Source organism: Scyliorhinus canicula, chromosome 9 (assembly GCF_902713615.1).
Source record: "Scyliorhinus canicula chromosome 9, sScyCan1.1, whole genome shotgun sequence".
Lineage (NCBI taxonomy): Eukaryota > Metazoa > Chordata > Chondrichthyes > Carcharhiniformes > Scyliorhinidae > Scyliorhinus > Scyliorhinus canicula.
Window position 1 is genome coordinate 29,424,640 of NC_052154.1, and position 27,216 is coordinate 29,451,855.

At 42.4% G+C, this 27,216-nt stretch overlaps 1 protein-coding gene across 2 annotated transcripts in view; it reads right to left on the reverse strand.

Annotated features, from left to right (window-relative positions):
- Positions 1 to 27,216, reverse strand: part of wwp2 (WW domain containing E3 ubiquitin protein ligase 2) — a 260,110-nt gene that overhangs the window by 38,225 nt on the left and 194,669 nt on the right. For both annotated transcript variants that reach the window (XM_038806387.1, XM_038806386.1), the window contains exons 11-12: positions 17,933 to 17,987; positions 14,656 to 14,737 (exon numbers count right to left, since the gene is read on the reverse strand). In XM_038806387.1, the coding sequence (XP_038662315.1) occupies positions 14,656 to 14,737; positions 17,933 to 17,987 (137 nt within the window). The remainder of the gene's footprint in view (positions 1 to 14,655; positions 14,738 to 17,932; positions 17,988 to 27,216) is intronic.

Genomic DNA, 27,216 nt, shown 5'->3' on the forward strand with positions numbered 1-27,216 from the left:
CTGTTTGCACGTTCTCCATGTGTCTGCTTGGGTTTCCTCTCGATGCTCCGGTTACCTCCCACAGTCTAAAGATGTGCAGGTTAGGTGGATTGGCCATGATCAATGCGTGGGGTTACAGGGATAAGACGGGGGAGTGGGCCAATGTGGAGTGCTGTTTTGGAGGGTCAGTGACCCAGAGCTGGAATCGAACCTGGGACCTTGGCGCCGTTAGGCAGCAGTGCTACCCACTGCCCCAATTACTAAACTGGTCATATGATTCAGACCACCGGATGGCAAGTGTGGAAATGCAAATCCACGCTGGTGCAACAGATGGTGCTTCCTGAGCTGAGGCAGGACAATGGGAGCACTCTGAATGTACTCATCCTAAACTTGGGGATTGCTTGAAGCGCTTGACACATGGGTTTAAAATAGGACAGCATACCACAAACATCCTTTGCCTTGATGGCCACTGATATTTGCCCAAAACCTAAATATACTTTAGAAATAGCAAAAGGCACACTGCAACTACCAATTCTAAAGAAAGTAATTTGTAATTCATCACAAGAATCCCAACTACACAATTCAAAATTAACTTTTCTAGACTTAGTGAGACACTCAGTTCTTTCATTTGTAATGCCAGTGTTAAAATCCACTGCAACACAAACATGGTAATTTTCCTTTGTAACAGGATTATAAAAATTTATGTCATGCATTTTGGCACCAAGTGACACTTATGTTTTCTGCTAGTTATTTCCTTTGCGAATCCCTTTCAAAGCGCTGTGGTCAATTTAGCTGACTGAATGATTAAATTCACGCAGACTGTTTATCCATTGACTAGTCTTTGAACCTATATTTGGTATCTTGCCCCAAAGAAGATATGATCCCTGTGTCGTGATATACAAGAGATGACCAGTGAGCAACAGGAAACCATTCATAGTATTGACTATGAGAGACATTCAACCACAGAGATAAAATAACAATGCAGACTGCATGCTGTATAAAATGGTGATCCTGACTGAGGCAGACATGTTTAATGGGTTTACTCTCACTGGCCCCTGAATAATCAGAAATTGAATTGAGTTGTCACTCAGGGAATGAGTGCTCCTGAGATGAACATATATTTTTTAACTTTATCAAATCCTAGAACTATTCCAACATAAGTATGTATTATTGTAAGCTAAACCGCAGGAAACTCTAAGTGCAGTTAAAATCCTATCACAAAGAAAACCATACGTTGACCCCAGAAAGTCACAATTCATTATGATGTGACAAGACAGTAATACTGAGACAAGATTATTTCATAGCACAGATATTAAGGTGAAGTAAACAGTTTGACATTATCCCTACAGGACAAAGGTTCGGATCCACTATCAGTACTATTATAGACTATGATTACAATTAAAAATAGCACTGCATAATTTACTTTACATTAAAAATAAACGTAACCCATTTCAATTGCACAGTAATATTTCTTTAAACAGGAGACACAGGAGTTCTACAACTCCAGTCAATCTGCTGCTTAGCTAATGGAATGCAGGGCAATGTGGCAAACTGAGAAAATGTTGGCTTAGTAACAGGAAACAAAGGGTAATGGTCGATGGCTGCCCTTGCAAATGGAAAGTTGTTTCAAGTGGTGTTCCACAGGGCTCAGTGTTGGGACCCTTACTGTTTGTGTTATATATTAACAATTTGGGCATGAATGATGGGGGCACGATTGGGAAATTTTCAGACAACACAAAGATTGGCCGAGTGGTGGATAGTGTAGACCATAGCTATAATCTCCAAAATTAAATAGATGGGTTGGTGGAGTGGGCGGTAAAGTGGCAAATGGATTTTAACACAGAGAAATGTGAGCTCATGCATTTAGGGAAGTCAAACAGTTCAAGGGAGTACACAATAAATGGGAATATACTAAGAGGGGTAGATGAAGCAACAGATCTTGGTATACAACTACACAGGTCTCTCAAGGCAGCAGTTCAAGTAGACACGCTTGTGAAAAAAACCTCATGGAATGCCCTCCTTCATTGGCAGACATATAGAATATAAAAGGATATGATGTTGGAACTGTATAAAACACTGGTGAGGCCACAACTGGAGTATTGTGTGCAGTTCTGGTCACCACATTACAGGAAGGATGTAATTGCTCTGGAGAGGGTGCAGAGGAGATTTACAAGAATGTTGCCATGGCTAGAAAAATGTAGTTACAATCAGTGATTGGATGAGTTGGGGTTATTTTACTTGGAACAAAGAAGGCTGAGGGGTGACTTAATTGAGGTCTGCAAAATTATGAGGGGAAGATATAGAATGGACAGGATAAAATTGTTTTCCTTTGGACAATTCTAGAACCAGGGACACAGATTCCAGATAAATAGCAGAAGGTGTAGAGGGAACATGAGGATGAACGTTTTATGCAGAGGGTAGTGGATGCCTGGAATTCGCTGCTCAAGTTAGTGGTGAAGGCAGAGTCCCGAAGCTCCTGTAAATAGTGCCTGGATCTGCACCTTAAGTGCTGTTAGCTACAGGGCTATGGACCAAGAGCAGGAAGGTGGAATTAGAAAGGGCACCTGGGTGGCCTTGGGCTGGCATGGACAAGATGGGCTGAATGGCCTCCTTCTGTAACTTTTCTATGGTTTAAGGTTTTAAAAAATGATATTTCGGACTATTTATAAAATTGCTTTCATATTTTGCAGGGTGCACAAAATCAATAATTCCAGTCCAATAATCGCAAAAAAATCCAGGGTTATGTATAGTGACAGATTGTGATTGTCTTCATGCCACAATTAATGACAGAACAAGCAACTGCAATGCCTCAAGATCCTGCAGTTCAATTAGGAAATTATCACAAGTAGCGTCCTCAGTTTTTACACTTTTTTAGAAAAACACATTGGCTAGATTTGATGGGTAACAGCAGTTCTAACCTTCACAACCTTGCACCCCTCAGCCCCCCCCCCCCCCCCCCCACCAGGCTAAAAGGTCGAGGGGGGAGGTAGGTTTCCATATATTGCCACCCAAGTTGATAGGGTTGTTAAGGCGTAAGGTGTTGGTGGCGTCGATAAGTCGGACACTTTAGGAACTTTCAAACCGTTATTGGATAGGCACATGGAGCACACCAGAATGACAGGGAGATAGCTTGATCTTGGTTTCGAACAAGGCTCGGCACAACATTGAGGGCCGAAGGGCCTGTTCTGTGCTGTACTGTTCGTGTTCTATGGTGTGTTGGCTTTCATTAACAGGGGGATTGAGTTTAAGAGCCGCAAGGTTTTGCTGCAGCTTTATAAAACCTTAGTTAGACCACACTTGAAATACTGTGTCCAGTTCTGGTCACCTCATTATAGGAAGGATGTGGGTGCTTTGGAGAGGGTGCAGAGGAGATTAACCAGGATGCTGCCTGGACTGGAGTGCATGTCTTATGAAGAAAGTTTGAGGGAGCTAGGGCTTTTCTCACTGGAGCGAAGAAGGAAGAGAGGTGACTTGATCGAGGTGTATAAGGTGATGAGACGCATGGATAGAGTGGATAGCCAGAGATTTTCCCCAAGGCGGAAATGGGGAGAGGACATAATTTTAAGGTGATTGAAGGAAGGTATAGGGGAGATGTCAGAGTCATTAGGGACATTTAAGTGACTCTTGGACAGGCACATGGACAGCAGTAAATTGAAGGGGTGTAGGTTAGGTTGACCTTAGATTAGGAGAAATGGTCGGCACAACATCGTGGGCCAAAGAGCCTGTACTGTTCTATGTTCTATTCCAATGGATACACTGCAGCAATTTAATTTTGGGAGCAGCGCTAGTCGCTTTAAGGCGAGACTTCAACCCCTTCCATGGGAAGGAGAGTTGCTTGCCACTCGGATGGCTGGCAGCTCTGTAGACCCAGCAGCCTACTGCTGAGACTACAGACAGCCCCCACTATGCTAAGGAGCCCAGGTAAGTCTAGGGGCATAGGTCTCAGATGGGAGAAGGAGAATAGGTTTAAGAAACCCATGCCGATAGGGGGGGGGGGGGGGGGGGGGGGGGGGTTTGGGCTGGGCTTCCCCCTGTCATGGGTAAAATACTGGTGGTGGAAGCTTAAGGGCCTCAGTCGGCCCAAGGGCAAGCACTCCACCCCCCGGCCCCAACCAGAACAATTTCATACATGTCAGGAACTGGCAGGAAGCTCACCCACTGGATTTTATGCTTCCCTCCACCTTCAAAACTGCTGGTGGGGGCAGATAAAATCCAACCCGTTAGATACTTTATTTGTCTGGTAACAGATTTTTTTGACACACAAGAGAGTGGCAGATTCACTGTGGTTAAATTGGTGATCCTACTTTAAACAAGAGCTCAGCAGAACAGGATTTATTTCCCCCCCCCCCCCCCCCCACATTCTCCGTTACAAAGCACATGCAAGGAAAAAAAATCCTGGGAGGCTCAAACGCCATTCTTGATTTAGTTAAGCAAAAATGTTGATTAGGTATTTGTAAATGAGTGGTAATGACTATAAAATACTTCTGCTATGTTGTCATAACTGCTGTTTCTGTTTCTGCTGATCTCTGACAGGCAAATTGAGATAACCATGTTTGTTTTGCTGGTAATAACAGCTAATTGGCCAGCATTTGGCTGGCTGTCAAGTTTAAGTTTTAAACTGATGCACACAAATGCTGCACAGTTACTGAACCAGGACAGTGAGCCCTTTTGTCTAATGGCTGGTTCAACCTTTCTCAGATATTGCATTTAGAATAGTTAAAACTAGTTCTGACAGTAGTTTTGTTTTGACTTTTTCAAACTTTCCCTTTTTTAGTTTTAAACTGTGTTCTTTGTCGCTGCCCTGCTCCCCTTCAGTGTGAGGAACTGGGTGGAAGATCATCTAAGTCTTTGGCGGACTGTAAACTTCACCACAGTAATCAAAAATGCCATTCTGCACCCACCTGCAGGACTTCAACTTCCCTACTCCTTTTTTCCTTCCAACAGTGACATAATCTCTCAACTAACTGCCAGAGATAATACCTGCAAAGTATATTTATCGAACATAGCCAAATACGGTCATCAAAACCAGCACTCAAACACTAGGCTTTCTAAATAGGAGTTAAATATCAGACTGCTGCCAAACAAATATCAATTTATTTCGCCTCCAACATCTCCCACCTCCCGTTAAAGACAATGATTCACGCGGGGAGATGGCAGAACTCCAGCACCTCATCCCAGTCACTGCTCCTGCAAATCTAGATATATATCAGCAACCAAGGACAGGAGAGTTCATAGAAACATAGAAGATGGGATCAGGAGGAAGCCATTCAGCCCTTCGAACCTGCTCTGCTATTTGTCAAGATCATGGCTGATTGTCCAACTCAATAGCCTAATTCTGCTATACGATCCTGTTCTCGACGAATATTAGCACTTTCCAGCCTGCACCACTAAATAAACAGGCACTGCAACAAGAATTTAAGCTGATTCTTTTCCTTTGCCCACCTGGGGAACGTCTGGAAGGGGAGTAAATTCAAAACTAATCTGAGGAAACAGTATTTCGATGAGCAACTTTGAAATTTATGGAACAGGCTCCCTGGGGAGAAGGTGGAAGCAGATAGTATTGATCGAGTCAACAGCAAATTAGATTGATTTCTTTGAAAATTTCTTTGGGACACAATACATGAATAATTTGAGACACGACAGACTGTTTAGGAGTAACAAGTGACCACGCATCTACAATATAACAAAATGCTGTTTTTTTATTATTAAATACTGAAGGATTGTAGGAACAATCCTGTAGTCACTTAAAAGAATTACCCAATAATTCATTAAACAGTTTTGAAGTTTAATATGTAAAAAAAATACTTCAAAATTATTGTGGTAACGAATTGATATTTTCTCATGCACAATTACTAACGATTCAATTTCCAAAGCATCAAGATACTTTGGAGGTAGCTGTCTTGTTATCCTTGGGGGAAAAAAATTGGCAAAGGCAAGGGCCAGACTTTGCAGTGCCAGAAATTGCGACATCTTCAGGAGGAACCTCTTCACCCAAAGGGTTGTGAATCTATGGAATTCCATGCCCAGTGAAGCAGTTGAGGCTCCTTCATTCAATGTTTTCAAGAGAAAGGTAGATAGTTTTTTGAAGAATAAAGGGTTATGGTGTCTGGGCGGGAAAGTGGAGATGAGACCACAAAAGACCAGCCATGATCTCATTGAATGGCGGTGCAGGCTCAAAGGGCCAGATGGCCTACTCCTGCTCCTGCTCCTAGTTCTTATGCTCAGCATTTGCTGCTACTGAATGTCCCCATAACAACTGGGATGAAGATACACAATCTTGTGCAAATTAGAAAGTTACAATGGGTTAACCAAAGTTACTCCCAAGGGGTTACTACTTCAAATGGCAAGTATGGAGCCAGTGCAAATTTGGGCTAATTGTCCGCTAATTACGAATTCATTACATTCAAAAAATATAGACCTGGTATTTCCAGCTGTAAGGGGCCTGCTCTTAATGTGCGAGTACTTAATAAGGCGGCCCAAACCAGGAAGGGTCTTATAGAAGTTAAAATGGTTCAAATTTTTTTAAAAATATGAAGCCTTTTAAAAGTAATAAATCCTGCTTAAAAAAAGTAAAATTTATGACTTTTTTAAATGTTTTCTTAGACTTTTAAAATATGACTTTTTAATATGATTTATCTGATAACAATTACTGTACTTCTAAAAAATATGTTTCACGTTTTAATTATGAAAAGTGGGGCACGTTTTCTGGAGTTGGCAGCAGATGTCTGCTATTCATTCCCATTACCTCTCCGAGACTAAATTCAGTTTCAGGATATTGGCTATTTGTGGATTACTGTGGAAATCCTGAAGTTGGGGCCTGCACCAGGGCAAACTGTGTCGTGGAGCTCCCACATCCACACAGTCTGCAATCGGAGAGTATTCCAATATTCCCACCCCACCATTCAAAACCCCTTAAACGTTATGCTTTGCTCAATCAAATATCTGAGTTCTTAATGGCAAAGTGATTAAGAAAACCTGATGAACAACAAAACGGAATATTCAATTTCATAATAATGGAATGCTGGTAAATGATGAATGAATAGATTTTGAGCTAAAGTTTTTTTTAAATTAAGTCTTTTTCGGAGTACTTCTGCTTCACCCGATGTTTAGATCCCAATCTTTCAGTTTGTCAATGTAAACTGTTTTAAAAGTCATCTTATTTTATGCTTGTTGGGAGTGGTGAAAATCTTTTTACATGATCAGCTGCATGGACTTTGCGCTGTGAATGGCCAATAAAGAATTATGTAATCGGTTGGAATACCGTTGCATGGCAATAGTCTGAACAGAGAGAGTAGCTAAGATAAATACTTTACATCTGTCTTTATCAAGGGAGAAGATGCTATCGAAGCCAAGGTGAAAGAGGAGGTAATTCAGAGGCTAGAAAGGTTCAAAATTGATAAGGCGATGGTATGGGATAGGGTGTCTGCACTTAAAATTGATAAGAATCCAGGACCAGGTGAAGAGGCATCTAAAGATACTGAGGGAAATGAGAGTGGAAATTGCAAAGGCACTAACCATAATTCTTCAATCTTCTTTGGACTCAAGGGTGGTGTCAAAGAACTGGAGAATTGTAAACATTACACCCTTGTTCACAAAGTGTGCAAAGATGAGCCCAGCAGCTACAGAGTGCGGGCAGCAAGGTAGCACAGTGGTTAGCACTGTTGCTTCACAGCACCAGGGTCCCAAGCTTGATTCCAGCTTGGGTCACTGTCTGCGGAGTCTGCACGTTTTCCCCGTGTCTGCGTGGGTTTCCTCCTGGTGCCGGATCCGGTTTCCTCCCTAAAAACATGCTTGTTGGGTGAATTGGACATTCTGAATTCTCCCTCAGTGCCTGAACAGGTGCCGGAGTGTGGCAACTAGGGAATTTTTTGATTTTTTTTTTTAATTAAAAAAAAATTTAGAGTACCCAATTTACTTTTTCCAATCAAGGGGCAATTTAGTGTGGCCATCCACCTACCCTACATATCTTTGGGTTGTGGGGGTTAAACTCATGCAAGCACGGGAAGAATGTGCAAACACCACACGGACAGTGACCCAGGGCCGGGATCGAACCTGGGACCTTGGCGCCGTGAGGTAACAGTGCTAGCGACTAGGGAATTTTCACAGTAACTTCAGTGCAGTGTTGCTTTTCTGCTTTTAAAAAATAAATTTAGAGTACCCAATTCTTTTTTTCAATTAAGGGGTAATTTAGCGTGGCCAATTCACCTACCCTGCACATCTTTTTGGGTTGTGGGGGTGCTACCCACGCAGGCACGGGGAGAATATGCAAACTCCACATAGGCAGTGACCCGGGGCCAGGTTTGAACCCGAGTTATTCGGCACCATGAGGCAGCATCACTAACCACTGTTCCCACTGTGCTGCCCTAACTTAATTGCAATATTAATGTAAGCCTACTTGTGACAATAATAAATATTATTATTATTACAGGCCGGTCAGTTTCAATTCAGTGTGAGGGAAACTTTTAGAATCAATAATTCAGTGGAAAAGTATTATTCAATGGACAAGTGCGGGTTAATTAAGGATAGCCAGCAAGAATTTCCGAAGGGAAATCATGTTCACTTAACTTGCTCGAGTTTATTAAAGAGGAATCAGAGAGGTTTGATAAGGGCAATTCTATTGATGTAGTGTACATGGACTTCCAAAAGGCACTTGATACTGTGTTGCACAACAGACTTGTGAGCAAAGTTAGAGTTCATGGAATAAAAGGGGCAGTAGTAACATGGATACAAAATTGGCTAAGTGACAGGATACAGAGTAATGGTTAATGGATGTTTTTTGGACTAAAGGAAGGTTTGTGGTGGAGTTCCCCAAACAAGTACTGGGACTTTTCCTGATATACATTAACGTCCTAGACTTTGATGTACAGGGCAAATTTTCAAAGTTTGCGAATGCCACAAAACATGAACGCATTATGAACTGTGAGAAGATAGTGCAGAACTTCAATGCGGAAAAATGTGAAATGATTTATTTTAATAGGAAGAACATGAAGAGATAAAATAAAGTACAAAACTCTGAAGTGGGTGTGGGAGCAGAGAAACCTGGGTGCGTGTATGCGTAAGTCACTGAAGGCAGCAGGACAGGTTGAGAGAGCAGTTAATATCTCAGACTTTATTAATAGGGGCATAGGGTACAACATCAAGTAGGTTATGTTGAAGACTATTTTGGCCTCAACTTCAAGTAACACACTCAGTTCTGGGTGCCAGGCTTTGGGAAAAATGTGAAGGCATTGGAGAGCATGCAGAAAATATGGAACCCATGATGGTTCCAGGAATGAGGAACTTCCGTTATGAAGATAGATTGGAGAAGTTAGGCCTGTTTTCCCTGGAGAACAGGTGGCTGAGAGGAGACTTGAAAGAGGCATTCAAAATCAAGAGAGATCAGGACAGCACTGACAGGGAAAATCTGTTCCGACTAATGAAAGGATCAAGATTTAAAGTAATTGGCAAAAGGTGCAAATACGATAGGAGGACAAATGTCTTTACACAGCAAGTGGTTAAGATCTGGAATGTACTGTCTTGAGTTGGGGGGGGGGCTTCTGCTACACTGTAATAATTCTGTGATTCCATGAAATTCTTGCCACCGAGATCACTAGATCTCTCAATGAGACTTACTTTATTGTCTGAAGCAAGCATCCTTTCATCATCACTGACCACAAAGTCCAGCCAAAGATGTTCACACTTCTAATTTTACATATACATTTTTAATTTTGTAAAATTAATCATGTCTGCCCAATCTGATTTTTCCAATGCCTTTTTACTGCAGCTTCCTTCTTTCTCCTGTTTTTGGGGTGCAGTGACTGTAAGCCACGGCCACAACTACCTGATATTTTCACTGTAGCCGGCACTGGGAGGAAATCATCCCATAAAGCAACCAAAGTTCTTGCCACCAGATCGCAGTCGGTTCACACACAGATTTATTCAATGGCAGCGATGAGCACCATCACTACGTTATTGACTGTGAAATCCGGTCCATTGTTTACAACCATTTCTCAGTGTAAACTATACAACAGTACAGCACAGAACAGGCCCTTCGGCCCTCGATGTTGTGCCGAGCAATGATCACCCTACTTAAACCCACGTAACCCATATACCCGTAACCCAACAATCCCCCCATTAACCTTACACTACGGGCAATTTAGCATGGCCAATCCACCTAACCCACACATCTTTGGACTGTGGGAGGAAACCGGAGCACCCGGAGGAAACCCACGCACACACGGGGAGGACGTGCAGACTCCACACAGACAGTGACCCAGCCGGGAATCGAACCTGGGATCCTGGAGCTGTGAAGCATTGATGCTAACCACCATGCTACCGTGAGGCCCCTAATGCTATATTAAATGCTTGTGCATAACATACATCAACATTATATGTAGGGTTAAAATGCTTTCGTTACTAAAACAAAGTGTAATTAATCAATAATAAAACAAGTGTCATGAGCTAATACCATATGAGGGAAATCAATGTATAAATAGCACAGTGGGCTAAAAAGCTGGCTTTTAAAGCAGACCAATGCAGGCCAGCAGCACGGGTTCAATTCCCGTACCAGCTTCCCCGAACAGGCGCCGGAATGTGGCAACTAGGGGGCATTTCTCAAGGCATCTTTTTTCCACCCCCAACATAAATAAATCCTTCATTTGAAGCTTACTTGTGACAATAAGCGATTTTCATTTCATTTCATAAATGGTGCCAGTGGATGGATTTGTAATCACCCTTTTGGTCATAGTCAAAAAGAGCAATTTTCTTTTAAGTCACCAATACCGTATTAGCTATGAACTAACTGTAAACGTTAGCAAACACATAACAGCAAATTAGTGAAGTGATGAACTAATGTTCTGATTCCATTTTGGAAATGGTTTAGCTCACCAGGTTAAATCGCTGGCTTTTAAAGCAGACCAAGCAGGCCAGCAGCACGGTTCGATTCCCGTACTAGCCTCCCCGGACAGGCGCCAGAATGTGGCGACTAGGGGCTTTTCACAGTAACTTCATTGAAGCCTACTCGTGACAATAAGCGATTTTCATTTCATTTTTCATTTTCAAATACAATTTATTTTCTCATCAACTTCCTTCACACCTTTCCTCTTATATAAGTATTGATACATTTACTGGGGTAAAGTTCCTTAAGTTGCTTTGGCCATTATTCTTAAGACTGACAAATTAGTGAACCACAAAGAAGGGTATCTTTCTACCTGCTACTTTAGGCACTTCCAGCAAAGACTACAGGATTGGAATTAGGGTGGAAAAACTTGTCAATTCCCTTCCTAGTACAGGCTTCTGAAGCCAATTATGACTATTTTATTTACTACCAGACATCATACTAGCTGAGACAATGGGCAAAATACTTAAGCCACCACTGCACAGACTGCTAGGAGCTGCAAATGAGCTGGAATTATTTCCTTTTTAATTTTGGCTCACTCTGTGTGGAGAAGCACCAGTCTTCAAACATTAATGGCATGGCTAACAATGGCAAATCAACAAGGTAGGCTTGTGGATGCAAACCTGCATATCACTATGCTATGGTAAAGTGCGCTGAAGCCCTAATCTATCATACTCGTCTTCTCCATTTGTAGGGGATAGGCTAATTGACCCGCAAGGTGGATTTATTTATGTTGGGGGTGGAAAAAAGATGCCTTGAGAACAAAATAAAGTTCTTAAATCCATATTACAGTTAAATAGGTCACATCAACTAAGTTGGAAATAATTTGAACTTGCAATAATTCTAAAGCTTTGAGATTCTAACCTAAGGGAACTTTCATCAGAAAGAAGTCAAATTTAGAAACTGTGTAAGATAATAACTACATTGCAAAACTAGTTCATTGCCTCTGAAGCACTTTGGGATATTCTGTCCTCTTTCTTGGTCTGACTTAGTTACATTTCATAATATTTTTGCCGTTGATATATATATATATATATATATATATATATATATATATTTTATATATGTATGTATCTATGCATAGCATTCATACTTTTCCTCTATAATCAGAAAAACATGGTCATCTGTTTTTATCAGATCTGCACTCTGAGATTCCCAGTAGCAGTGATGAAAGATTCAGATATACAGTCACCAACTAAATTCTGCATTTCAGGCGCAGAACACACTGGGCGAGATTCTGCGGTCGCCGACGGCGAAACCACGCTCAGCGATCGGCCGGAGAATCAACGATGACGCCGAAATTGGGGGCGGCGGCGCTTTCGCGATGCGCCGCCCTCTCCAAAGCAGTGTACTTGAGTACGCCGCACACCGTATCGACAGCCTCAGGACGTTATCGGAGGCCCACCCACCGATGCTCCGCCCCCAACCGGCCGAATCCCTGACGGTGTCACCCATGTGTGCTATTTTTTGTTGGGAACTCAGCTTGGCGGCTACGGACTCAGTCAGGGGAAAGCCGATCCACGGGCAGGGGGGACTTTGGCAGGGGCTGGGGGCACTGCTGGGAGATGGTTCCAGGGGTCACGAGCCTGGCCAAAGGGGAGGCACTATTTGGCAGGCTGGGTCCGCGTGCGGCCGGTGCCATGTTGCAAGTGTGACCGCTGCAGACTGCTGCCATGCGCATGCGAGGCTACGGACCCGGCAATTCTCCGGCCATATTGACAGCTAAAGCTGGATTCTCTACCTGCCTGTCTGCCCGCCCCCCACAAAATGTAGTATTGGTGGCCTTTTTGCAACGATTGTTCGATTGTAAAATGTCACCGTTCCTACGCCGGCGTCAGGATATAGCCTGAAAATCGGAGAATCAAGCCCACTATGTTTTGTTTAGTGCAAATAATTAGTAGATATGAAAAGGGAAAATAAAGAACATGTTTTGAACAATAGCATTATGGTCTTTGGCTGTTATGAAGATGAGCACTGGAAATATTGGAACAAGACTGCAAACTAGATTAACAGTTAAAATGCTTTTCACTGTACCTCGGTACATGTGACAGTAAATCAAATCCAATCCAATCAAATGCAAAAAACTACAAAGTATATGCAAGTTCCATTTCTTAGTAAGGAGACATGAGTTACTTCCATAAATAATATTTATAGCTGCAAGAATTTTTTTTAAATTTAGAGTATTCTTTATTCTTCCAATTAAGGGGCAATTTATAATAATAATCTTTATTAGTGTCACAAGTAGGCTTACATTAACACTGCAATGAAGTTACTGTGAAAATACCCTAGTCACCACATTCAGACGCCTATTCAGCTACACAGAGGGAGAATTCAGAATGTCCAATTCACCTAACAGCACGTTTTTCAGGACTTGTGGAAGAAAACAGGAGCGCCCGGAGGAAACTCAAGCAGAAATAGGGAGAATATGCAAACTCCACACAAACAGTGACCCAGGACCAGGATCGAACCCAGGTCCTCTGTGCCGTGAGGCAACAGTGCGAATCATTGTGCCACCATGCTGCCGCCCCTATAGCTGCAAGAATGTTTGTTTCTGCACGATCCCTTTCAAAAGTAAATGTCCTCGGTTAAGAGATTTAAAAGTTTAGATATGAAACCTGGAACTTTAATTTATTGCACTTTATTTAAGGGCGCATGTAGGGCAACACAGTGGTGCAGTGGTTAGCATTGCTGCTTCACGGCACCGAGGTCCCAGGTTCGATCCCGGCTCTGGATCACTGTCCGTGTGGAGTTTGCACATTCTGCCCGTGTTTGGGTGGGTTTCGACCCACAACCCAATAGATGTGCATGATAAGCGGATTGGCCACGTTAAAATTGCCCTTTAAATTGGAAAAATTGAATTTGGTACTCTAAATTTTTTTAAAAATGGATACATATCTGTTTCTTATGAGAATCTATGTGAACATTACTGAGTTAGCAACAGTTCCAATCAAGCCAGTTTCCTTGCATACTCAGAGTAAGTTTAGGATCAGAACTCGCATGTTTATTTTTTGAAGAACTGTTACTCTTTTGTTCATTAGTCTCTCTGATTGCACGCCCTTCCTGTGGCTGTCAGGGATGGGACACGTAACCTATTTCTCAGCAACCTCCAGTGCTGCTTGTAATCATGTGCCAGGAGGTGCTCAGGATCAACCTGGTGAAGACTACCCATTTGACTTCCCCTCGTAATGTACCAGAAAGTCCTAAGTTTCATCACAGCACGACCCTTAGAAAAAACTGATTACAGCTACAGAATCAGTAAAGCTAAAGAATAGTTATGAATATCAGCTGAACAAAGTAAGAATTAAAATGCATTCATAACTACTCTAATGAAATGAATTGTTAGATGTCTTCTGTAATTTGCTCCAATGCCAAACTGAAAAATTAAGTATGACAAAGGGAGATGAGAGGAAAATTTAAATAAAATATTGCAATGTCCCAGAAAAGGAGGAAAATGAAAAGCTGAAAAAAGTGAAAGAAGATAAAATAAATTCAAGGAGTTATTTAATTATGCCAGAAATACCATGGGAAAAATAATTGTTCGAAATGTTATAGATCAAACTGCTTATGTGCTACTTGTGTATCTACACATGTATATACAGTAAGTTAATATGCTGCAAACCTTAACAAACAGTACCCATTTCATATATATTTTAATCAGGGGATTCTAGGTAGTCAAAATTGCTGCAATGTAAATAGAACCCTTAAAGATAAGTTGCCATTTAATCCAATTTTCTCAAAAGTGAGCACCCCAAATACTAACTACGCTTATTTAAATACTTGAAGAGGTTAACTGCTCTTACCCTTGAGTTCTTGGATCCTCCCATTGGGTTGTCCGTGTATTATGGTTAACAAAATAGACGCGTCCATTATCTTGCCGCTTCTCTGGAAAAAGAAAAATCAAGACATTGTATCAACCTGACAATGCAAACATATAAAATGTCAATTTTTAATTCTGCGCTAACTTAATAACTGCCAATTGTGCAATTAGGTAAGATGATTTGTTTTAGAAACTCAAAATGGTCTGGGAATACTGTAAATCAACAGAAAATCAAATCAAGTGGCAAGTGAAAGGACATATTTTATCGTACCTGTGAATGGACAGTTAAGCAGCAGTGACAAGACAGCTGCATACTATAAGTACTATTAGAGCCATTAAATGAGGTCCCGATTCAGGCAGACAGTCAAAGCTGTCCATTAGTGCAGAAGTTTCAGTGTCACAGTTGGCTTGCAAGTTTGTATGTCCCACGTCGGAGAAATAAAAAGTGTCTGTCTGCCACGTGCTGTGAAAAGTGAACCTCTTGCCAGCTGTGTCACTGAACACCACAAGTGTTTAAAGTGAGTGAGGTTTACAGCTTAACTATTTGTGACTCCACTTCTGAAATCCTCACCCTCTGGAGGATAGGTACAAGTAAAAAGGTTTGAAAGAAGAAAAGTACGAGGCAAAATCAAACCTTTATAAAAATTCCCAAAAATGCATCTGTTCTCCTATTATAGATTATTCTCAGCTCAGTTATGATTTATTTTGTGTCTACCTTTCTGATAATCCACCAGTTTCTTTATTATGAAGTTAAAAGCCAGATTTGGGGCCTCACGGTAGCATGGTGGTTAGCATCAATGCTTCACAGCTCCAGGGTCCCAGGTTCGATTCCCGGCTGGGTCACTGTCTGTGTGGAGTCTGCACGTCCTCCCCGTGTGTGCGTGGGTTTCCTCCGGGTGCTCCGGTTTCCTCCCACAGTCCAAAGATGTGCGGGTTAGGTGGATTGGCCATGCTAAATTGCCCGTAGTGTAAGGTTAATGGGCGGATTGTTGGGTTACGGGTATACGGGTTACGTGGGTTTAAGTAGGGTGATCATTGCTCGGCACAACATCGAGGGCCGAAGGGCCTGTTCTGTGCTGTACTGTTCTATGTTCTATCTCTCTTTTTGAGAATTATCTGAAAATATCATAAGAAGTTCAACAACACTGCCTACCAAGCCCAACCAATGACTGAATTATTGTGTTACTGTTACTACATCCATGAGAATGGCTTCCTACCACCCACTTTGTGGTCTGCCAGCCTTGTAGATCACGTACATGATTTGGCATAGAGAGGAATGACAGAACTAAATTAATAAACGGTCCAGCCCACTCTGTATTTCAATATTTTATCATTCCATGTTGACCCTCATGCTTTTAATTAAAGTAAATCAATTCCAGATGTAAATCAGAAAAATTACTGAAACACTTTCAATTGACAAATGTTTTTGAACTACCGTGGTCACTCAGAAAGTGGGTGTAATAATTCATTTTCTAAAAAAAGCACTAAACATAAGGACTTACCTAAAAAGCTAGAAGGTATGAAAGCCTCTGAAATTGCTTGGGCTTGGTTAGGCAAATTGCGGTACAATATCTTTCTTTTAATTTAAAAAAATTTAGAGTACCCAATTCTTTTCTTTTCCAATTAAGGGGCAATGTAGCATAGCCAATCCACCTAAGCCTGCACATCTTTGAATTGTGGAGGTGAGACCCACGCCGATATGGGGAGAATGTGCAAACTCTACACAGACAGTGGGATCAAACCCAGGTCCTCAGTGCTGTGAGGCGGCAGTGTTAACCACTGTGTCACCATGTCGCTGCATTGCTGTACAATTTCAGCAGAATTGCTCGATGCATCGGAGCTAAGGAGTTCCATAGATTATGGAAGAATTGAAGGAAGAATATGACAGATACACGCCAAGCTGCTCCAATTAAATCCTACCTCCTGTCGCCAAATCACAAAGTAGCACTGTTACTGACTAAGACCATTCCTCTATTCCCTTTTCCCCACCACATAAATCAATGCTTTAGATCCAAGTGAAGATTAGGCAATTAACTTGCTTCGCAAAGCAAAACATTTTTGTCCATTATCAACTAGGGACAGTTTGTATGCTATTTGGAATGTCTTCATGCATCTCTTTTGTTCTTTCATCTTGAAAAAGACAGCAATGTTTCAGCCAAAACTAGAAAGAAAATCAAAGCAAGGTGCCTAACGAGGTGGGAGGGCCAAGTTCACCTATTCTGCAAGGGATTTAAAAAGCAGCGAGTTTATTAAGGGGAGGCGTCAAGAAATTGATATTCCTGGAATATACACTTTAAGAACAGCCTTAAGCGATTCATCACACCATTATCTCACAATGATAAACAGTCGTCAAGATCACTATCTCATTTGCGTTGCTCGAGGGGTTGAGAAGTTCCCAAGTGAATTCCGTGTACTTCCCCACTGGCCGGGAATATCTAAGTGACAACTATGTTCAAACTAATGGAAACTTTCATGGGCTGAGGTTGCAAGCTCTAAAAAATACATTTCTGCTCTGTTTCAGTGCAATTACTCTCTAGCAACAGCGACAAATGACGATGCACAGGATCAGTAAGTGCACCTGATATTCAATACCATACCAAGCAGCACAATGTTGATGGGCAATAAAACAGCTTGGGCTTTAAAATTTCTTTGGGAAATTGAAGCATTATGGACACTGTCAACACATTTCAACAAAAGATAAGGCCACAAGGCGTATGTCTATTGTCAATATTTCTGTTCGTTCCCTAATGGCATACCAAAGTAACGGTGCCAATCATAAAAAGGTCACACCTTCGGATTTTCCTTGCTGAGTCCAATTTAATATTCTTTTGGATCGAATTTAAGAGTGGGATATATAATTAATGCACCATGATATACTCGACATACAAGGATACCATCTCAAAGTAGAATAACGATGAAAATGTTGGAGCAAAAAGCGGAGTATGACTCCGAGTAGTAAATTGCACTAAATAATTCATGACCAAGAAGCACATGGTTTGTTTGTCACAACAGAGTTACTAAATATATGAAAAGCAAGATGGAGGTTGTATTTTTCACAGAAAACCAAGTACCCTGGAAAGGAACAGAAGACTACTTTCACTGAAGTTCGAAACAGTTAAGTGACTATTAAACAATACAAAATTCTTCTTGCTTACAATTGTATGGCATAAGTGACAGAGACAGCAACAAATTGCTTCAATTTAACACTAAATAGAATTCAAAAAGCTCAGCTCTAAGAAATTATAATTAACGCTACTTACCCCAACCAGCAAGCAAAGGACCGAGTCCATCATTGTCAGTAGAGATTCCAGATGACTAAAACAGAAAAGATAGAAATCCAGCACATTGTTACTCGACAGAATGATTACGGTACTAAGATCGCGTTTTCACATCATACTGTATTTGTTGTAGATCTCCCAAATGGCCTCTTCCTTTTTAACCAATTCTTCAAATTTAGTAGCTGCAGAAATCTTCATCTTTCAAATGTATGCAATGAAAGCTGAGGTTTTCTAAAGCAATTACACCTCTACAAACACAGTATAAGAAGCTCTGGCTAGACAGCTTAAAACTTCTTCACAGGTCAATTATAAAACACCAACTGTCCCAATGCTTTGACTGATACTGTTGGCTCAGTCAGTTGAAATTGCACAGTGCTGCTGAGCGTCTCTCTCTCTCTCTCTCTCCAAGATCTACACGCAGAAATCACAGGCTGTACTAATGAAATCATTACTGCATGGTGTGTACGCCCAAGCTTCCTGCCTGCAGTGTGTGTTCAATCTTTCTCAATGTGCTGTTAATGTAACAGTACTCTGCTATGTAAATTATAACTGAGGGGACATTCATGTTCTTTCCAGACAGACGCCCTTCCCCACTATGAATGTTTTATTCATGCTCACAAAAGCACCTTTATTCTGAAAGTAAATGAATGGCAATGAGGCGGCTGCTCTGCCCCAACCAAGCTGTGCAGCTCAGAGTAAAGGAAACTGATCATGACTAATGTTTTGGTATTTACATTACTAGCCCAGTGTTGTGCCAAAACCACTTGGCATATTGTCGATGACAAGCCATTTTGCTCTGCTTTTTCAAATGTCCCACAGCAAAATCATTGGAATTGTGAATACTCCTCAATTGCTCAAGTTAATTCCAATGTATTAGATAAGAGCTTCCATAACAATTAGACCATGTGCTTCATCGCTAGGGTGGCATGTGACACAGTGGTTAGCACTGGGACTGCGGCGCTGAGGACCCGGGTTTGAATCCCGGCTCCGGGTCACTGTCCGTGTGGAGTTTGCACATTTTCCCCGTGTCTGCGTGGGTTTCACTCTCGCAACCCAAAGATGTGCTGGTTAGGTGAATTGGCCATGCTAAATTGCCCCATCATATAATTTACAGTGCAAAAGGAGGCCATTCAGCCCATCGAGTCTTCACCAGCTCTTGGAAAGAGCACCCTACCCAAGGTCCACATCTAAACCCTCTCCCCTAACCGTCCCCTAACCCTTAATTGGAAAAGAAAAATAATTGGCTACTCTAAATTTATTTTAAAAATGTACTTCATCTCTGCATTTACCTAATGGCTTAAAATAATCAGTGGCCCTGGATTTGTAACTCCACCATTTGAGTGCTTGCCTCGCATCCAAGTCTTTAATTTGGGACTTCAAGGGCAGCCTTGAGTATCACTCAAATTTGCCAGCCTCTGCTGGGGGTGCTTGTTCAGCAGCTACATCTCAGTCGGGAAAATAGGTAAATCCGTCTTTGCCCAACTGAATCACGTGGTCTTATCACACAATCACAGTGAGTCTTCTTGTATGGGGAGGAACAATTCACAGATCTAAATGTCCTTTGGCACAGAAAGAGCACCCGACTGCGACACCAGTACTGGGGCAAGATTACGCCAGTAACAGGAGCCAAAGATCTAAATTTCATCATTTCAAAATTGTTTCATGAGACTTAAAAAAAAAAATCCCTCAGTGCATTTTATTTCTTTCAATTGCATCTTACATCTAGAATGTCGGAGAAATGTTCATGGCTAGACAGTTAGAAATTTTTTTAAAGATTGATCTCTCCAGGAGGAATTCTGCCGAATCAATTCCATCATTGAAAGGGTAAGTTGTAATATCCATGAAACTTCAGCTTGTGTAGATCCTCTTATAAATTGTACAAACTGTAGCAACAGCTCTGACTAAACCCCAGAAATATGGTTCAAATAAAATGACATATCAAAAGCACAAACCACCACATTTGTACCTCATTAAATACAGACCATGTAATTGAAAAAAACTGTTATTTCACACTGAAAAATTAGTGTTCGTCACATTTCTCAATAAGATTTCTGAACTACTTCACATTCTAAATATACTGCCACCGTACATCAAAGTGCAGATGATATTAAGTATCCATTGAGAACCTCACTGAATTTATTACAGCACAGGATTTGGAAAGATTATTCAGTGGACTTGGTCCTTCTCCAAAAAGAAAATGGTGCCTGAGTTTCTCCTGCTTATGTAGTATTTTATTTTTATAATGTTGAGTATCCGCAAATAACTAATGTTTGCCACAAAAATTAAGTACAATAAGACCAATCTTGAGAATTAAAATAAGGTGGCATTGTTTACCAAACTAAGAGCTTCTAAGGAAAAACCATCAGGCAGAGGCTAAGTTGATTGCTATGATCAGATGAGGGGGGAATTAATTGGGTCCCTTCTTCTCATTTGATTGCAAAAGGATTTTGAAAAGGAGACACTTGCCAATTCAGAGAGAGGTTAACTGTTTACGCACTGTGGTCATAAAATAATCAGTTGAACAGATTTTCTTGAGTTTTAACAAAGAAAAGGGGATAACTTTTATTGTACTTAAATAAAATAATAAACTCTGACTTCTGCTTACACACACACACACACACACATATATATATACCGTCATGATAGGGGGACATTAAGAATTTGGGTTGCAGAAATGGGGTCCAAAATGTAGCAAGTAATTTAGGGGTTAAACAGACGGAAGGAAAATACTGTTAGCCCAAGATCAAAGGGATACGGCCACACCTGGCTGAGTCACATGGTCCCATTTAGACTTAAACTCGTTAGGGAATGTAGAAGGCGATTCACCCGAGATTCATTGTCTTTCGGGACATTCCTGCATGATCAGCCATTATCCTATTACAGAGTCTGATGGCCCATTTATCCATTAATGGAAGGTAGTTGCATATGAATGGCATAGCTCTGGTTTTTTGTGCAAACAGGAGTGGGCAATCAAGCAGTCCAATTACAGTTGATAAATTCCAGTCTGGACATCAGGGCTGGGCAGAGCTTAGAGAGAGAGGGAATCAATTTAGAACAGGCAAAAAGAGAAGGGTGTAAGCAACCATTGAAGAGGTCATGAAAAAAGCCACAGAGAGAAGGCTTAGAAAAAGATTTCTGAACAAATGTCCCGAACAGATGAAAGATTGCTTCCTAAATGCAAGTGTTGCCTTGGGCTGTATGAGTAAGTGGAACAAGAGCTGTATTTTAATGAAAAGTGTTGTTTGATGGGACCAGGTTTTTAAAAATATAAATTTAAAGTGCCCAATTCTTTTTTCCAATTAAGGTGCAATTTAGCATGGCCATCTACCCTGCACATCTTTGGGTTGTTGGGGTGAGACCCACACAGACATGGGGAGAATGTGCAAACTCCACACGGACAGTGACCCGGAGCCAGGATTGTACCCAGGTCCTCTGCACCGGGAGGCAGCAATGCTAACCACTGTGTCACCGTGCCACCAATGAAACTGGTGTTAAAGTTAAGAAACTACATGTAATCTGTTAGTGTTAGAATTGAAGTAAAATTTAAATATTGTTTTCTCTTTTGTTTTAATAAAGTTTATATAAAATGACCAAGCCCTATTTCTTATATTATCACTCCAGGAACAAATCGATCTTTCTCCACTGTCTTAGAAGATTAAAATGTTACACGCCGGGATCAGTATCTTAGCTAGTCTGTAACATTACACACGTGCACACTCAAAGTCCGCGCACACACAACTAGATTACAGAATAGGGAAGGGTAGAGTCAGTTGGGATCCAGTAAAATTAAAAGAGTATGCAATTCATCGAGGTGGGTGACTTGGCTGGCTTCAGGATGTAATCCGTAGCCCTGGTGCTTTGACTCGATGGTCCTGATGCTACCTGTGTCGCTAACATTTAAAGGTGCAGACGGATGGTTATCTGGAGAGACCAATGCTGGGTTGTCTTCCTTCAAAAAGCACTGACTGCAACATCTGGATTATTTACAATCAGCAGACAGGGTTCAAAAACAAAGAAGTTGGGTGGCCAGAGAGGATGAGAGAAAGAGCGAGAGCCACAGCAACAAGGGATGGGGCAGCACGGTAGCATAGTGATTAGCACAATTGCTTCACAGCTCCAGGGTCCCAGGTTCGATTCCCGGCTTGGGTCACTGTCTGTGCAGAGTCTCCATGTTCTCCCAGTGTGTGCGTGGGTTTCCTCCGTGTGCTCCGGTTTCCTCCCACAGTCCAAAGATGTGCAGGTTAGTTGGAGTGGCCATGCTAAATTGCCCTTAGTGTCACAAATTGCCCTTAGTGTTGGGTGGGGTTACTGAGTTATGGGGATAAGGTGGAGATGTGCAATTGAGAAGGGTGCTCTTGCCAAGAGCCGGTGCAGACTCGATGGGGCAAATGGCCTCCTTCTGCACTGTAAATTCTATGAAAAAAATAATTCTTGTTCCTTCAGCATCTTGGCTGCTTGACTTCTGCAGAGAAAGTAGGTGCTTAAAACTCAAGACATTGGGCTGTCACATGACCTTCCCACTCCAACTCCCAGGGATCCAAATAAGGTCATGGCCAGAATATTCTGATTGTAGCTGACTGGATCATGTCGGGGGATCCCTCTCTCAACTAGGGTTCCATTGTCCAAGTGGTTATGTTTAATCATTTGCCTCCACCCAGATGAGTATCTGGACCGAACAAGAAAATGCTGGAAAATCTCAGCAGGTCTGGCAGCATCTGTAGGGAGAGAAAAGTGCGAACGTTTCGAGTCCAAATACTCTTTGTCAAAGACTCTTTGAGTATCTGGACGCTGTGTTAAGGCGATAAGTTACTGTCCTTCGAGGGTTTTTGGAGACAGATGGGCCTATCTCAAAGGTAGTGAATTGTAAGGTACAGTGATGCAAATGATTCAGCCATCTTTGGCTGCAAGCTCTGGCCACTGGAATGCAGCCTTAGTCTGTTTTTTAAAAAAATAATTCAATTTGGGATTTCCAGCTGATCGATTGAAAAACTATTTATTTTTGGTATAAAGCTTGTTTTGATGACATGATGTAGAAAGAAGGGTGCCAATTTTAACTCTCCTTTTTCCAAAGAGATCAAAGCAAGCAGAGATTTGAAAATCATACACTGCTCAATTAGAAGATCTTCTTTCCCGTCTTAATTTTAACCTCAGTTTTTTGATTTAGGAATGGCGCTTCCACACAGGCAGTCAGGAACTTCATAAATATATTTAAATCAATTATGCACTCTGGACCCAGATACAATTTGAACTCAAAATGACAGAATTCTGGGCAGTTTCTGACCTACCAGTGAATCATGGTGGGACTATTCTCTCCGATCCACTGAAGTTAATCTTAAGGGGACAATGAGCTGTGGCTCATTCCATGAATGGATGTATTTACTGGTTTTTTTCCATTCCAGGAATCTGAACATCACTGGAAAGGTCAGAATTTGTTGCTCACCCCCAACTGTCCTCAAGAATATGGTGGTAACTGTCTTCTTAAACACCCAAAGTTGTTGTGCGGAAGGAAGTTCCAAGATTTTTACCCAGCGACAGTGAAAGAACGGCGACATGCAAATCAGAATGATGTGTGGCTTGGAGGGGAACTTGCAGTTGATGGTGTTCCCATGTGTCTGCTGCCGTTATCCTTCTCGGTGGTTGATATTGGGGGTTTGTAAGGTGCTGTCCAAGGAGCTTTGGTGAGTTGCTGCAATGCATCTTGTAGATGGTGCACACTGCTGCTGCTGCTATGCACCAATGGTGGAGGGAGCGAATGATGATGGTGGTGGATGGGGTCCCGATCAGGTAGGCTACTTTGTGCTGGATGGTATCGAGCTTCTTGAGTATTCTTGAATCAGGCAAGTGGAAAATATGCCATCACACTCCTGATTTGTGTCTTGCAGATTTTGGGGAGGTTTTGGGGAGTCAGGAGGTGAGTTACTTGCCACAGAATTCACAGTCTCTAATCTGGACTTGTAGACATAGTATTTATATGACTGGTCTAGTTGAATTCTGGTCAACAGTGATTCCCAGAAAGTTGGAGGATTCAGTGATGCTAATGTCATTGAATGGCAAGGAGAGATCATTAGATTATTTCTTGTTGGAGCTGGTCATTACATGTGACTTGTGTAGCACTTGTCTGGTTTTCTCGGAGAGTTTCCAAGCTTCAAGATTGCATCTTTCCCACTTATTCTGCATCATCATCCTTTTTTTAACGTTTTTCAAATTAAGGTAAATTCGGCATGGCCAATCTACCTACCCTGCACATCTTTGGGTTGTGGAGGCAGACACTGGGAGAATGTGCAAACGCCACATGGACAGTGACCCAGGATTGGGATCAAACCTGGGTCCTCAGCATTGTACGGCAGCAGTGCTAACCATGGCGCCATCGTGCAACCCCATCGTCATCCTTTTGATGGGGTTATTATTCTTACATTCATTTGTATGAAAGAATAATTAGAACCAGAGATACAACAGAAGCATCAGCGAGGCATCTTAGAAGACAGTGGGTCTAAGGTACCACTCCTGAGAGGCTATACCAACCCTCATAGGGTGTCCAGGTCAAGATTACCTTCTTGAATCTAGCAGAGGAGCAGTGTGGTTTAGGGGCTGTGTTTCTCCAGTCAGGTCATCACAGACCTTTGCAGCCTGCTGAGGACGGGCTAAGCTTTGCCTGTGGCTCTCAAATTTTCTACTAGCCTTAACTTTGTTGAAGAGTCTGACTAACTCTGATGAAAAGTGATCCAGGCTCAAAATGTTAGCTCTGTTTTCTCTCCACAGATGCTATTAGACCCTCTGAGATTTTCTGGCATTTTTTATTTTTGATTCAGATTCCAGTATGCACAGTAATTTGCTGTTGCTGGTTCCTCCCAGTCTACTACAGGAGACATTAACCACATAACCTGAGTCTACAATACACATCTGCATTGAGCAGATTGCTGAGTCACTGTCTGCCAAGGGTCATCAGTACACCACTTTCCCCATTAACCTCAACAGCCAACAGGAAGAACCTCAGATTTCCACACGTGGCTAGTTTCCCTCAATTCCAGCACACAGGCGGGATCAAGAAGCGGAATTCCGGCCAGTAGCACTTGCTAATTTAAAAAACTGCCATATCCAATCAGTAAACAATCACAGGAACACCATAATGCAAGTTTAAGCAAGCTAACCAGGGACATGACATGATTCATCTGTTCGGCGACCTTCAACCATGCCCAGTATTCAAACCTTTCAGACTGTATCACGCTGACTACACGGGGTTGAGGGATATCCCTACATCTTCAACAACCCTATAATGTTATAGCAACAGAGTTATACTATACAGTCAATGCCAGGGGGCCACCAGGATAATCACTGAACACAACATAGAAATGTTGAGGCAGATCTTCAGGCTTTTTAATCAGTATCAGTGGGCTGTCTGCAACATATCTCTGATACCCCTCGTATTGAAGAGACATGCATTTGGAGGATGCAGATCAGCAACAGCAGTCCTCATCAAACAAGTAAGCCAAGGGTGAAGGAGAAGCAGGGAAAGGAAGGCCACCTTAAACCTTGCAGTAAGAGATCAGAGGACACAATAATTCCAGGCACCTGTTCATTCCCTGTTCTCACAGAACCCCTATGCATTAACATTTGTTGCTACAACTTTCTCGCGATATGTGAGGGAGAGGTCACTCATTAGGTAGCTCTGACCAAGATCCACGATTTCTAGGCCTTTATGCCCCATTTTTCAGGAGATTTTTGCAGGAAAGCACTTTGGATTGGTACTACAGGGGCTGCTTTAGCACAGTGGGCTAAATCGCTGGCTTGTAATGCAGAACACAGCCAGCAGCGTGGGTTCAATTCCCGTACCAGCCTCCCCGAACAGGCGCCGGAATGTGGCGACTGGGGGCTTTTCACAGTAGCTTCATTGAAGCAAACTTGTGAAAATAAGTGGGGTTGGATGCAATGTTTAAGTCTATAGAACAGTACAGCACAGAACAGGCCCTTCGGCCCTCGATGTTGCGCCGAGCAATGATCACCCTACTCAAACCCATGTAGCCACCCTATACCCGTAACCCAACAACCCCCCCCTTAACCTTACTTCCTAGGACACTACGGGCAATTTATCATGGCCAATCCACCTAACCCGCACATCTTTGGACTGTGGGAGGAAACCGGAGCACCCGGAGGAAGCCCACGCACACACGGGGAGGACGTGCAGACTCCGCACAGACAGTGACCCAGCCGGGAACCGAACCTGGGACCCTGGAGCTGTGAAGCATTTATGCTAACCACCATGCTACCGTGCTGCCCTAAAGTCGTGGGAAGGAAAGGACCTGGAGCGCATTAGGGATCTGATCATGGAGGGACGGCTTGCCAGTTGGGAGGAGTTCTTGGCGAAATTCCAACTGTCACTGACACACTTGTTCTGATATTATTAGTTACGTGATTTTATCCGTAAGGCTTGTCCTACATTTCCCATAATGCCACAATCCTATTGTTGGCATGGTCTGGGTGGGGTGGAGCATTTCAGATATTTATGGACAGATCATGTCAATGGAAGCTGCTCCGCTGGAGCAGGTAGTGGTGAAGTGGGAGGAGGAGCTGGGACCCATTCTGGATGAAGATGTATGGAATGAGGGCCTATGTCGGGTGAATTCCACCTCCTCATGGGCATGGCTCAGCCCTATTCAGCTCAAGGTGGTGTATAGGGATCACCTAACTAAGGCTGGGATGAGTTCTTTGATGAAGTGGAGGACAGGTGTGAGTGGTGCTCTTGTGAGCCTGCTAATCACACCCACCTGTTCTGATCATGTCGTTCTTAGCACCATGTCAGCAATTTTTAATGTTGATCTGGAGCCATATCCATTGGTGGCCGTTTTCGGGGTGTCGGACTTGCCGGGGCTGCAGACGGGGATGAAGGTGGATGTTCTTTGGTGGATGCCAAGATGGAGGTGGATGCCTTTGCCTTGTTTATAGCCCGGAGGCAAGTTCTGCTGGGATGGAGATCTCCCGTTTCAACTAGAGCATTGGCCTGGTTGGGTGACCTCCTGGATTTTCTACATTTGGAAAAGGTCAAGTCCTCCGTTAGGGGATCGGTTGAGGGGTTCTACCTGAGGAGCAGCCATTCATCTCATACTTTAAAGAATTAGTCACCTTCAGCTGTTATAAGTGGGAGGGGAGGGGGATGTTTATTATTATTGTTGGGGGTAGGTAATTTCTGTTGGGCTGGTGGGAATTATAAGATCACTTGGGGTTTATTTTGTTAGTTTTTAAATATATATTGTTATTATGACACTGCACTA